The sequence below is a fragment of the Tiliqua scincoides genome, chromosome 5 (assembly GCF_035046505.1).
Source record: "Tiliqua scincoides isolate rTilSci1 chromosome 5, rTilSci1.hap2, whole genome shotgun sequence".
NCBI lineage: Eukaryota > Metazoa > Chordata > Lepidosauria > Squamata > Scincidae > Tiliqua > Tiliqua scincoides.
In genome coordinates this window covers 2,372,326-2,387,437 of record NC_089825.1, presented here as the reverse complement: position 1 = coordinate 2,387,437, position 15,112 = coordinate 2,372,326, and the positions used below count along the sequence as shown (strand labels likewise).

At 44.7% G+C, this 15,112-nt stretch overlaps 1 protein-coding gene across 1 annotated transcript in view; it reads right to left on the bottom strand.

Annotated features, from left to right (window-relative positions):
* Window positions 1-15,112, bottom strand: part of NBEAL2 (neurobeachin like 2) — a 158,704-nt gene that overhangs the window by 84,851 nt on the left and 58,741 nt on the right. Inside the window, exons 2-3 of the mRNA XM_066631445.1 lie at window positions 9,635-9,723; window positions 4,137-4,301 (exon numbers count right to left, since the gene is read on the bottom strand). Of these exons, the coding sequence (XP_066487542.1) occupies window positions 4,137-4,301; window positions 9,635-9,723 (254 nt within the window). The remainder of the gene's footprint in view (window positions 1-4,136; window positions 4,302-9,634; window positions 9,724-15,112) is intronic.

Below are 15,112 nucleotides of genomic sequence, written 5' to 3'. Positions count from 1 at the left end.
GCTCAGCAACAGCCAGGACCATCTATTTGACATGGAGGTTTTCAAGCGCAAAGCAAGCCTGTAAGATGACATGATCAGGAGCCTTCTGATTGAATCAAACAGCTAACCACACAAGGTCTATGGCTGCAGCATCCAGGAATGCCCTATTTACATCCAAATTCTACACAGCCTTGTGAAATTATATTGCATTTAAAAATAGGAAACCTCCCCCCGACCCATGTACAATGTCAGAACTATAGGATACAGTACAATAAAATAAGTGACGTAAAAACATCAGACCAGAACAAAGCAGGGACGTGCAGTGGGTGGGGAGGCAGATAAGACAGAGCCTCCCCACCAGAGTCTTTTGAAAAGTGCCACCACCATGTGAGACACCTTGGGCACCTCACACGGCAGCAGCATTTTTCGAAGGACTCCTGTGGGGAGGCTCTGCCTCACCTGCCTCCCCACCCACTGCATGTCCCTAGAACAAAGGCAGAAGCACAGACACGTGCACACACACCCCCCCTTACAAATTAAGAATGTCTGAACTGCTTAAAAGTAGGGAGTGTAGGGATGGCAGTCTCCCAGGGAAATAGTTTAGGTTGCATGCTTTTTATCGTTAGAAAAAAGTGGAAGTGATGCTTCCAGCATGCTGCTAACATGCTTCCAGCACAGTTATTTTAAAAAATACAAAATGGCACCCTGTCATTAAAATCAATTGTACGGAGGTCACCATGTTGTCACCATAAACTGCATACACTACGGAGGCCGCCATATTCTTGACAGGTTCCTGCATTCATTTTTATCGAAGAGAGGCAGAAGGGAGGTAAGAATAATGGCAGCCATTTTTTCTAGCTCTAATCTCGTAGGAAAAATTCTAGCATGGCTGGCATACTAGAACCGAAAAAAGAACGCAGCCATATCCATGGGGACATGACCATGTGCTGTGATGCCCTAAACCAGGGGTGTCCAAAGTTTTTGGCAAGAGGGCCACATCATCTCTCTGACACTGTGTTGGGGGCTGGGGATAAAAAGAATTAATTTACATTTAAAATTTGAATAAATTTACAGAAATGAATATATTAAAGATGAACTTATATAAATGAATGAAGGTCTTGCAATAGCTCAAGGCCTATAAAAGGCCTTGCGCAAAGCAAGGCTAGCCTTTCCTTTGCTGCCGCTACTGCATCACAGACGTGAAACAGCAAGCAGTGGAAGAAGCCCTCATCCCACAGCTCACACGAGAGGTCAGTTGCTCTCACGCTGAGAGCAGTTGCATTGGGCCAGTGTGGGCTACAACAAATCTCCAGAGGGCCAGAGGCTCATTGGAGACTGGGGGCTCCCTGAGGGCCGCATTGAGAGGCCTCGAGGGCCGCAAGTGGCCCCAGGGCCGGGGTTTGGACACCCCTGCCCTAAACAATGACTGTATAAAACAGTAGAACCTAGGTGAATTTGGGTTTTACTAGACAAGGGCTAAGTTTAGGTTTTTGCAGGTTTCAAGCAGCCACTAAGGTTCTTCTCTTTCATCCTTACCAATATATACCAATATATTTGTAATGAATGTACACGGGCACACATACACCAAGCGCACACTCGCAATTCAAAAGATTGCCTTTGACAACTGTATAAACTTTCACAAGTTTTACCTACAAAAATGTTCATTTCTACTCATCACAAATGCTCATTTTCTATACCTTAGGGAAAAAAAATTGTTCATGCATCCAAGAATTCAAAATGTAGGAAAGACCAGTCACTAGTTAAGTGCTGGGCATACCCGTACACGATGCCCAAATCCACTCAGCCTCCATTTCCCTCCCCTTGTCTAGATAGCAAGCCCGTCCCAAGCAAGGATGTACCCTCTTCTTTTCTGTCCTCCTCACCATGTTCATTGTTATTGGCTAGGAATATTTTGTCTTGCAATTTCTAGGAACCTCTGGCCCCAGTCCTGTATCCCGAGACTCTACTTATTCCACAGTTCATATGATCACCCCATTCCTTGGGCTCAGGGGGTTGCTGAAAATATAGGTAGGTTGGATTCTCCTCTCCTAAAGGCTCACCAGCTCTTTTACACATGTATAGCACTCAGCATGTGCTATATGGGGGCTGGGGATAAGAATAGGCCCTCAGTTTGGCTGTACTTGTCGTAAGAGGCGACTAAACAGCCACCGGGTAGATGGGACTCGTCAGCCTGGGAAGGCAGCTCATCTGAGAGAAGGAAAACTCTGATCCCAAACCTCCACTGCCTTGTGGCTACATCCAGTTATGGAAAAGGCTTCAGGAGTCAACCTCGAGGCAAAATCTGGAGCCGGAGTCCCTGAGGCAGTTCATGGCTGAACACAGTCACGTTCTGGCAACTCCTGCAACGCCGCTGGAACCAACTGTATTGGCCTCTGCCTTTCCATTGGACCATTTCAGCGACGTGGAGAGGGGGGATTTGCTGCATGGGTAACAGCCTATCCTCCATACCTACTTTACCCAGGCTTCACGCACTGGAGAGGACAATCTGTTCCAGAACCACCATTCAGAGTGTGACACCATAGTCTTCCGAGACTGAAGGATGCCAACACACGAGCACTCAGCAGATAAGTGCTTTTGAAGTAACACATAAGAACCAGACAAATTCCCATGTCAGTCTAAGTAAAGAAGCCATCACGAAAATTCCTATACTTGATGCATTTCCATTCTACATTTCTCGTGCCCCACAGCAAGTTCTGGAAAGGACAGCCTCTTCAGCTCTAGGTTTTCATACCTTGCCTTACCAGTTTCAAATCTAATCCTCAACCAGGGAACTTGCCTCTACAAGAAATCCAAACATTTGCAAGGGTTGGCAATATTCTTAGGGGAAGGCGGGTGGTAGGTGATAAGAACTGAATAGCATTCCAGTGTCCTTTGCTACTCTGCAAAATATATCATGGGAAATTTCTGATTATGCAGGGCAGCTGCTAGGGGGAGCCAATGCTCTGCCCCCCACCTTCTTCTTTGCAACATTATTCACCCCCCCCCCCTTTCTAAGTCTATCACCCTGCTAGAAAGGGAAGGAAAAATTGAATGCCTCAGTCAGAGAGAGGATTAAGTCCCAGCTAGATATAGGTTTGAAAGGCCAAAAGGTCTGATTTCAGGTGCTCTCTCCCCCCAACTCAGCCTGTTAAGAAACCAAATGAACCACATCTAGACAGGCTCCTCAGATGTGCCCAAGATTTGCATGCGGGCAAGTTCTAAGAACTCCGCTATATTCAGGTATATCTCAGGTTCACGCCTGACCATTCCCAGGGAAAAAAAGACTGGATGCCTGAGAAGAGATGACTACCTCATCTTCTTTCTTAGAATTCAAGTAGGGAAAAGAGATAAGAAAGAAACAGATCAGAAAGGAACAGAGTGCATTGTTAAGGCATTTTTAAAACCATATTTTAATGAACCAATGTTACTACAGGTTGAGCCTCACTATTCGTGTGGGTTCCCTTCCAAGCACTCAGGTGGATGTCAAAAAACACACTATAGCAAATCAATTTAAAAAACAAAGTTTCTTTGCTCCAGTGATTTAAAAACAGCCTTGCTGACCTTTGTGATGTAAGATAAGAGTCATTAAGAAGACAATCCATCAATCAGTCATCCTCCAAGCACTTGGAAAGGCACTTCACGCAGCCCCTACCTTCACCAATGCAAAGCATTCACCTTTCTTTCACATGTTCAGGGGAAGGGAGGGGTCGCCTGGAGAGAGAAGGATTGATGGATTGTCAGCCAGCTTCCCCCCCCCCCTCATTAAGAAGGCTATTGTTAAACTGATTTTAAAGGGATGCATTTTTCCCCTTCTCCAGGGATCAGCACATACCTTCTCATTTGTAGTGGCCATTCCTGTTGAGTCAAATTCCTGTATAAAAAATCCGTGTATAACTAGGCTGGACCTGTATATCAGTTTTTGCTTAATTTCAGTGTCTTTGTACAGAAAAGTCAGAAAACACACTAGTAAATCCTTGATTCCCTGAAGTGTTTAAAAAAATGCTGGATTTCCATCACACACACACTTTCTGTATGAATGGTTCTTTGTAAAACCAACACTGCACAATCACTTTATGGCAACTGGACCACATTCAAAATACAAAAACCAGTCCTAGCCAGACCCCCCCCCCCCGCCCAGGGCAATTCAACCCACATACCTGCAAATAATGATGAAGAACTTGACAAGCAGGAGAGCCTGGTTGAGGCCTACCTCAACCACATCTTGACGTGAAATCTGGGAAACGCAGTATGTCAGCTGCTGGGTGAGCAAGTGGAGGACATTGTCGGGGAGTAGTGGAATCTCAGAGACAGACTCCTCAGGCCTAGAACAGGGATGAAAAAGTATTACATTTCCAAACTCTTTCCCCATTGAAGCAATTGCTGAAAACACCACACAGTTCTAAACTAGCACAGGGAAATCTGACTCAGCTGTGGAGTTGCGGAGATAACATATCACAAGAAAACTATACATACACTGCCTTGAGTGACAACACACAAATGAGTCTAACAGATAAGCTCTCCTCTGGTCTACCTAGCACCACAGTTTCAGGAGCATCTCCAACTATGGCAAGAGATCTAGAAGGCTAATCATTGGAGGGAAAGTGGAAAGAGCCATCCACTTCCTTAGAGGACTTTTTAAAACGGAACTGTCAGAGACACTAAACATCCTTCAAGGCTATGAGATGAACAAACAGCCACCAGGCAGTATCATGACAGCAGTGATTAGGGAGGAAGTTGCAGATCTAGAAAGCTCTACATAATGTTCCATGATGCTGTTCCAGTGCAGCAAAGATTGGCCACAAAAACCTGAGATGATGTCAGTACAGTGCAAGATTCATGAAATATAAAGCTACACACATCACAGAACTGCATAAACGTTTTCAGCCTCAAGAGAAGCTGGTCAAACTAGAGGTGACTAGATCTCTATATCAAACTTCCAGCAACAGCAACAGAAACAGAGAAGTTGGATCAGAACTGCAGCACTAGGAGAGGGAAGGGATTCACTCATTTGCCTTTGTTTTCCTGGTGAAAAAAATAAATTTATTTAGTTGCAATTTGCCCCATTAGGGAAAATTTAGGCATAAACCTTGATGCGTCAAACAGTAGCTAGGGAGGCAATTTTCAATTGGGAAACAGTGTAGGAGTAGAGTTCCCTCTCTCCCCAGGCCATGCTCCCAATCTAAATGTGGCTTCCACTGACTACTCTCTGCAGAAATTCAGAAAAGGAGGTGGGAGATCTTTTCTTCCTTGGCCCTAACAAAGGTCAAAGAGAAGTTCAGCAATACATTTCCAAAATGAGAACAAAAAGGAACACAAACTCTGACAAAAGATGTAAGAACCAAGTCAAACAGAAGTGACAAGAATAAGGTTCTAGAGCTAACTGACAAACATTAACAAACCACTGGGTCCAGATGACGTCCACCCAAGTACTGTATGTGAAATTGTGGATCTTGATTAAAAATATGTAAGTTTTCCTTTAAATTAGACTTCATGCTAGAGGACTGGAAGGTAGCCAATTTGAGAAAGGATCCACGAAAGTACAAGGCTGGTCACCTTAACATCTGTTCCCAGTAAACTGGCGAAATGTATAATTAAAAAACAATTAAGCAAATAGGAGACTGGGTATTGCTGAAGAAGAGTCAGTATATTTCTGCAAAAGGAAGTCCTGCCTCACCAACCTTCTACAGTTGGATAGAAGTGTGGATAGAGGTGATTCTGTTTATGTTGTATACTTGGATTTACAAAAGCTTTCAACCAAATTCCTCCAAGAATTGAATAAACTTAGTAGTCATGGAATAAGAGGACATATCTTTTTGTGGTAATGGTTAAAGAATAGGAAGCTGAGTGTAAGAATAAATGGACAATTTTCACCGTGGAAGGAAGTGGGGTCCCCCAAGGATCTGTATTTGGACAGGTGCTTTTTAGCTTGCTCAGAAGCAAGATGGAGTTAGGGGTAAACAATGAGGTGGCCAAGTTTGCTGACGATACCAAGCTTCTCAGGGTCATAAAAACCAGAGTATTGTTGTAGATTGTGAAGGGCTCCAAAATGGCCTCTCCAAACTGGGTGACAGGGTTTAGGCTTCTCCCTTGTGCCATTCATTTAACAAAACCAGATGCAAGTTGTAACCAGGCTGATTGTGTGATACAAGTATGCTGCTGTGTTTTTACAGCACACATATCACATACATGGGATCAGGTTCTTACTGAAAGCCTGCCAGCAACCGCTCATCTTGTTGGTGCAAATCCCTGGAAATCTACATGGACTATTAAACTCCATGTTCAGAAAAACACTTTCAGTAGCTGAAGTGCAGAAATTCCACAGACTGACAACACTTTGGAAAGGAAATCGTAACAACCTACTGCAGAGAAGGATCTCTTTTGTAGCAACGATTTTCTCTTTACAATTTTCATTTAAAAACACTACCATGCATATCTGTTGGATATAATGGAAGACCTCTAACTAGATACAATAGGAAGGTAGTTCTTAATAAGTGTTCTTTACTTCAAATGAGATCACTCAAATGATAGCAAAACAGGAGTGATAATTCCGTCCGGCTGCAGCAGAGTGAGAGGTGGTTTCTCATACGTGACACCTTGTGTATCACACAACCTAAGACTGCAAGCCATTTATTTTCAACTGTGAACCACATCATGCGTTTTGGAAGAAAGGCAGCCTGGAAGTGTAGTGAGTCGATCAATAATTCTGTACGTTTGGTGCAAAAGACATTGACTCAAAAACGTTGCTCCAAAGACTCCTCGTTTTGTTCTCAGAATATTGCAGCAGATTGGCATGCCTTGTTACACAATTTTGCTTTCAGAAGTGAAGTCACATAATATTGGTCCAGGAAAAGGAACTGTGACTAGGAACAAGGCGGTTAGAGGCAGAAGTAAGGACACACAGGCCCACTCTCCTCAAGATTCACACTTTTTGTCAGCTTTTGGTTCAATGTCATGAATCTGTTGAGACACTTTTTATGCATTTTTAACCCTGTCTCTGCAACTGTGAGGATGAGAAGCGCTGCTTATTCTCAGGATGTCTAGTTTTGCTGGGTTTCACAAGCCTGCAAACCTCGCTACAGCCATGAGATCTTAAAACCTGTTTTCACAAGGAGGGAGACTGATAGTGTGTAGGAACAGAAATTCTGCATCATATACCAATCATAACACCAGAGCAGCAAGAAGCTAAGTTCTCCCAACCCGGACCCCTATCCAAGGGCAAGGCCACACGTCTGACATCATCACACAGGTCAACCTGTAGCACCCAGACTGTGGTATTCCACAAAGCAAAGGCAGAGGCACAGCTGGGAAAGGTGGTTGTAGAGTAGAGAAATATCGCTCTGCACAACAGGGCAAAAAGAGTCCTTCCAGCCCAGCACCTAGTTTCTCTCTTAAATATGCACGCAAAAGGGGAAAGAGAGTGGAAGGGGGGCAGGAAACTGCTCTGCAGATGGACCGTCTCAAGCAGCAGCGATTGCATCAGGCACTGCCGTTGGTAAGGCGGCAGTGGGGAAATCAGCACCCTCTCTGTGCTAAGTGCAAACAGGAGAGAAGAAAGGGGAGAGGGAGCTGGGGGGTCAGATGGAAGACTTGGCGCCAGTGGCTTCTCCAAATGGACCTTGCATGGTTTACAAGGCTGCCTCCCCCGCCCATGTTGCTCAGCATACGGCAGCAGGATTCGGAAAGAGACTGCTGTACCAGCTAACACCCAAGTAGAGTTTGGTCAGCTGGCCTGACGAGGCCCAGTTCACCTGTTGGGCAAACTGCAGCCCTTCCCATGCAATGAAGATACAGATGGCACCAAGTCAGCGCCACGACTTCTGCTTCTTGTTTGGAGAACTGCCTTTTTTCCCCCTGAAAAAGGCCATTTCCCACCATGCCCACAGGCACATGCCCCGTGACACAGATCTACGGCCTGGTCACATCTGGAATTCTGTGAACTGTTCTGGCTGTCCCTTAACAAAAAAGGAAATCATAGAGCTGGAAAGGATGCTGAAAGAGGGCAACCAAAGTCTGTGCAAAGGAAGTCATAATATCTAATACTCTTTTCTGTTTTATGTTATTTTGAAAGCCACCTTAGTGGTTCTTGTGGACTGAAAGAGCAGAACAGAAATGCTGAAATAAAATGAAATGAAAAATCAGGGCAGATTTTTGTAGTTCCAGTAGTAAGCAAAGCAACTTCTATCAAACAGCTGGTGTTGCCAAGTCAGAGTGAGGGAGGATAATGTCTATGTCTCTGTTACAAAAAATGAAAGTTACACAGAAGTAGTCACCAACAGGCAGCAGCCCAGTCCTGCCAGCTAGGCATCCTGACGGCTGCTGCACACATATAGTCTATATGGAAGTACTGTACGTATATAATCTATTTCTAAAGTCCCTCACATCTATGCCAATAGGAAATGTAGCCAACACAGAATCACCCACAGGGAATATGGAAATTTCTGAGTACTGAACTTCAGAGGAGGACACTTTTGGAAAGAAAGAGAAAAATGAATGGGGGGAGGAGAGAGGGGGAGAGAGAGAGAGAGTCACAGCACATGCTGCATCCAGGATACCTTGATTAGACTATGACTTAGAATTTTTGGGAAGGTTTTCCAGTTTCATTTTCAAGGTTATTCCAGCAAAATTTGGAACTGTTCTTCATGACATACTATGTGCAAAGGGGGGGGGGGGAGGAAGAGATTGGAGACACAAAGAAAAAACTGGCTAAAGGACTGGAAGCAGAGAGCAAAAGAGGGAGAGAAAGGCAAGATGGTCTGTTGAATACTGGATCTTGCGACCCAAAACTGTAATCCAAGACACGTTTGAGTCAGCAGGTCTTACAGGAAGTTGCGCATACTGTTACATTTTGCTATGGAACCCCTCTTGTATGTATATATTGGGGTGGCCAAACTGCAGCTTGGGAGCCAAACGGAGCTCTTTGACATATAAACTGCAGCTCTCAGAAATATGTTGGCTGAGCTCCCTTTTGCATCAAAATTACTTTAAAAAGATAATTTAATAATTTTTGAGCTTTATAATTACACAGGCCAACACACATTTCGCTTCCTTAAAAGTTACACCAATTCCTGTGTATATTTAGGGTGCCAATTCCAAAAATGGCATCCGTTTTGCCCTATCATGTCTAGTTTTGGAGACACAACATAGCCTCTTTAGTGAATGGTTCAAGCAGCTTCCTCATGAGGAAGCCTACACCATGGCTTCCTCATGAGGAAGCTGCTTGAACCATTCACTAATGAGGCTATACTATATCTCCAAAACTAGATGTGATAGGGCAAAATGGATGCCATTTTTGGAATTGGCACCCCAAATTCATATCAAACCACCATAAAGTTTGGGAAAAACTTTTCTGACCCTCAATTTTCTAGGCCTGTGTTATTTACTAGGTATAAACTGAGAGTCCACTGGATTAAAACATAAGTTTAATGTTCATGGTGAGTAAATACATTTAAGAATTTCAATGCCTCTCAAATTCTGTGACTCTCAAACATCTGGAGTATATCATATATGGTTCTTGTGTTAAGCACATTTAGCCACCCCTGGTATATATTCTCATTCAGCCACCTCTGTCCATCTCACCCTCAGGTACCAGAGCTCAACTCTGTGTGCCAAGCATTCAATCATTTAGCTGCGCTGGGCTTGCAGGAGAAAGCTTTACCTTCTTGGTTCCAACGAATGTACAGCGATGATCTTCTCAAAATTTGTGACAAATGCTTCCAGCCATTGTTGCAGATATGCCAAATCTTTCTGGAAAAGAACAAAAAGGGGAAATGGTAAGAGACGGCCATCTTTTCCCCCAAGCCCCCTCTCACAGAGCTAGCTCTCCGGTTGGTGGCACCAGAGTCAGAGGCCTGACGTTCCAGAGTACAAGTTCATGGCTCTTCACAGAGACGCATTGTGCAGCTCCTCAAGCAGGTATGGTCGAGGGGGCAGATGTGTTTCTGACAGCCAGAGGACCACTTCAGACTGTCCTCCTAGCCACCCTCACCCTGCACACCAAACCAGTTCTATAGCGCCCAAACTACAGTTTTCCATAAATATTTTTGGCAGTGCCAACCACTGTCCCCCATTTTGCAACCTGTTGGCAGTCCCAGCAAAAATATTCACTTCATTAAAGCTGCCCTCACTCTCAGCTGCCACCAGCACCATCACCTTGGGTCAAATCTGACTGGATGAGCCAACACATTGACATCATTGGTCAGGTGTAATATGGCAATGACCTATTCAGTACCAGATGCCTGCTGGGTGGAATCAAACATTTTACCAGTTTGGAAAGGAGAAATCAGCAGCAAAGTGCAAACCACACAGAGTCTTCCAGCTTATCAAGATCTCAAGCTTTGATTGGAAATTTTGAACCACCAAATATTCCGTATGGCCTTAGTTCCACTGCTTTGAGACCATCATCATAAGAACAGCCCCACTGGATCAGGCCATAGGCCCATCTAGTCCAGCTTCCTGTATTTCACAGCGGCCCACCAAATGCCCCAGGGAGCACACCAGATAAGGAGACCTGCATCCTGGTGCCCTCCCTTGCATCTGCCATTCTGACATAGCCCATTTCTAAAATCAGGAGGTTGTACATGCACATCATGGCTTGAAAACCGTTATGGATTTTTCCTCCAGAAACTTGTCCAATCCCCTTTTAAAGGCGTCCAGGCCAGACGCCATCACCACATCCTGTGGCAAGGAGTTCTACAGACCAACCACACGCTGAGTAAAGAAATATTTTCTTTTGTCTGTTCTATTTTTGTCCACTCTTTTGTCCACTCAATTTTAGTGGATGTCCCCTGGTTCTGGTGTTATGTGAGAGTGTAAAGAGCATCTCTCTATCCACTCTGTCCATCCCCTGCATCATTTTGTATGTCTCAATCATGTCCCCCCACAGGCGTCTCTTTTCTAGGCTGAAGAGGCCCAAACACCATAGCCTTTCCTCATAAGGAAGGTGCCCCAGCCCAGTAATCATCTTAGTCACTCTCTTTTGCATCTTTTCCATTTCTACTATGTCCTTTTTGAGATGCGGCGACCAGAACTGGACACAATACTCCAGGTGTGGCCTTACCATCGATTTGTACAAGAGCATTATAATATTAGCCGTTTTGTTCTCAATACCTTTTCTAATGATCCCAAGCATAGAATTGGCCTTCTTTACTGCCGCCGCACATCACTTCTGAATACCTTGGACCTCCCCAGTTCAATACATCAGTTTGCACACAAACAGCTTTGTCAAACTCCAATGACTATCCCTATGTGCAAGCCAGCCACCCAGCCTCAAGAACGTAGCCCAGTACTCTGCACTGTCATTGCATCTCAATCACATGTCTCTCAACTCCAAGAAATAGCCAGAGTATCACAACACTGTTGGAAGAGAGCTCCCAGCCTTGTTCATTGCGAGTGTGAATATGTGAATGCTTCCAAGCACACATTCTCTCACCACATCTCACCACAAATTCTGGGTGCTGGTGGTGGTAGAGCTCAAGAATCCAACTCTTAATAATAATAATAATAATAATAAAACTTTATTTTTATCCCGCCCTTCTCCCTAACGGGACCCAGGGCGGCTAACAACATATTAAAAACAATAAAATTTAAAGAACATTAATACAGACAGATAAAAACATTTAAAAACACACTACAGGGCCATAAAAACAGTAGTCAGATTAAAAGAGTAAAAGAGCAGATCACCGAGGAAACAAGCCTGTAAAACTAAAAGATGTATAAAAAGTTAAGAAGGCCAGAAATCAGAAGGCTTGTTTAAACAACAGTGTTTTCAGGCCTCGCCGAAAGCTCTCAAGAGAGGGAGCCATTCTCAAGTCAAGGGGAAGGGAGTTCCATAATGTTGGTGCCACTACCGAGAAGGCCCTATTTCTTGCAGCCACCCCCCGGACCTCCTTGGGTGGCGGCACTTGCAAAAAGGCCTTCTCTGATGACCTGAGATGGCGAGCCGGATTGTACGGGAGTAGGTGGTCTCTAAGATATCCTGGCCCAGAGCAGTATAGGGCTTTAAAGGTCAAAACCAGCACCTTGAATTGGGCCCGGAAACGAATGGGCAGCCAATGCAGCCCCCGGAGAAGCGGGCTGACAGAGTCAAACCGCCTGGCTCCGGTGACCACACGGGCCGCCGCATTCTGTACTAATTGTACAGAATGTACTAACTCTTGTACTAATTGTACAGAATTGTAATTGTTAGTACTAATTGTACAGAATTGTACTAACTCTTAGTGTGCCCCTCAGTACCTGCCAACATTGCTAAGATCGCATTATTATTCTAAATATTATTATTCTATTTATATAGCAACAACATCTATTTAAACATCCCATTACAAAGAATGAGGGTGACAGGTCCCTGCCCCAAGGAGCTCACAATCTAAAACTTTAGGTGGACAAGGCAACAGTGAAAATCAGAGGTGTGGAAGACAAGGAAAGATCGTGCAGAGATTTCAGTCACACATTCTTCCGCCTAGTCACAGCACAGTTTGGGGGCAAAGCTGTTGTGCCTAAACCTTTGCAGATCAGGTGGGTTTTGAAGAAAGAAGAGAGGTGTTCTGGGATGTATGGTCTAAGTTAGAAGAACCAGCAGCAGATTTCATAAAGCAGGGACGGGCAGGAAGCAGGTCAACTTGCCAGTTCCTGGTGGACTATATAGTGACAAAGCTCTTTATGTGGATTCTTGCAAACACTGGATTTGACAGACCCTAGTTCAATCCAGGAAGGCAATTTGTACCTTGGATTTCATAGCATGGGTGGGCAGAAAGTGGTACACCTGCCAACTGTTGGTAGAGCATCCAGTGCCAAGGCTGTGTAAAGGATGATGTGTCAGGGGAACCTCTGTCTAATCCAGCAAGATAGTCTTTAAGCAAGAGCACAAATGCAAAATCACATCAGCTCTAACACCCTCCTTTGGTAATTTTAGCATATTAGTGGACCGCAGAGATTTTAAGGGGGATACAAGGACATCTGCAAGAGGGATCTGAAGGCCTTAGGAGTGGACCTCAACAGGTGGGAAACCCTGGCCTCTGAGCGGCCCGCTTGGAGGCAGGCTGTGCAGCATGGCCTTTCCCAGTTTGAAGAGACACTTGGCCAACAGTCTGAGGCAAAGAGGCAAAGAAGGAAGGCCCATAGCCAGGGAGACGACCAGGGACAGATTGCACTTGCTCCCGGGGTGGAAGGGATTGTCACTCCCGAATTAGCCTTTTCAGCCACACTAGACGCTGTTCCAGAACCACCTTTCAGAGAGCGATACCAGAGTCTCTCGAGACTGAAGGTTGCCAATATATAATAGGAGCCCATTTTTTTCTGGTTCTTGTTTGGAGTTTTTGCTGCCATTTTAATGGTTTACTTTTCCATTTGAATAGCAGTTTAATGCCACTGACAGGCCACCCTCAGTTTTTGCAGGATTGGAAACATCAACTTGCAGAATACATATTTGTAAAGTAATGAATAATAATATTTATAGAGTCCTTTCCGAGGGCGCAGAGCTTTTCATGGGCATTATCTTGCCCTTGCAACCACTGTGTAGGACAAATATCCCAGTCGAGGTTGAGAGGGGGTGGCTGGTCTAAGGTCACCTAGTGAGTTCACGGCAGAGGTGAGATTTGAACTGGCAAGTTCCCAACTGGCAGCTCCGTCTCTGAGCTGCCAGGCTATACTAACCAACCTCTTTTCAAGAGCACAGAGTATTCAGCTATCATGAACAGCCTTTTTCTGGGAATCCTAGTTCAGGGAAGAAGCAGCCGTGGATTAAACTCCACATTACCCCACTAGTTGGGCAAAGAGGCACATTTTGAAGTGGGGGCTCTCATGACGGGGAGAGCAGGACACAACGTCTCTTCATCCCAGCAGAGAATTCCTCTCTGTGACTTTGCTGGAGTCTCTTCTATTTTTTTTTTTAAAAGACTGCAATAACACAGATTCAGTTTCTTATTCTTTTGCTATGCAAATGGCTTTGAGAACTTCTTTTGACTGTTGAAAAAAGTGGTATATATTCTTAACAATAATGTCCTTCCCACTTTTGCAATCCTACCAAAGAGATAGCTGAATGCAGTCGAGTTCTAGTTTGCTTAAGCCCCCAGCCCCTCCCCCCTGCAAGGAAACCAAATAGAAAAGTTTTGTGCCAATAATGATCTGGCTACGGCTCTAGTGAATCCACCCCCACCCCAAATTGCAAGTTTTATAAATCCAACATAATTACCACTGTCTGCTAGATATAGGTTTACATCCAATTTTGGGGCCTACAAATGCTTTCAGCACTTAGCAATTCTGTGCCCTCCTGAGCTGTGCTATGCTTCAGATTGTAACTTATTACAGGATCCTAGGGACGTGTGGTGAGTGGGGAGGCAGGTGAGGCAGAACCTCCCTACTGGAGTCCTTCAAAAAGCAGCACCACTGCATGAGGTGCCCAAGCACACTCAACACACATGCTCTGCGCATGGGTGGAGTGTGCTTGAGCACCTCACATGGGGGCACATGTGACCACATCCTGCAGCAAGGAATTCCACAGACTAATTACATGCTGAGTAAAGAAATATTTTCTTTTGCCTGTCCTAACTCTTTCAACAATCTCTCAACACTCAATTTGAGTGGTTGTCCCCTGGTTCTGGTGTTGTGTGAGAGTGTAAAGAGCATCTCCCTATCCACTCTGTCCATCCCCTGCATAATTTTGTATGTCTCAATCATGTCCCCTCTCAGGCGCCTCTTTCCTAGGCTGAAGAGGCCCAAGGATTGAATAAATCGAATAAATAAATTCCATCACAAGGTGAGGATCTTCCCTGAATAGCCAGCCAATTAAGGAGAATTCTACCACCCATTTCAAACTCAAGTGGAATCTAGGGGAGCAAGTGAGTGGTCACATTCCCATCCCCACCTAGCAGCATATGGATAGTGACAAGTACAAGTGCCACCTTGTCACAACAGTCTTCACTTATCCACACTGTGATCTGGTAACGACCACAGCTGCACTGCGTGGTTGAATTCCTGCGGGGAACAGCTGCCTCTTGCAGCCAGTGTGTCAAATGCGCATCATTAATGGAACATCTCACTTTTCAGTGGATCTTCTTATAGCAACTATGATACCCAGGACCAAAAAGTGACCATGGAAAAATTTGACTTTAAGGCCAATGCCACATGTGCCAAGCTGCCC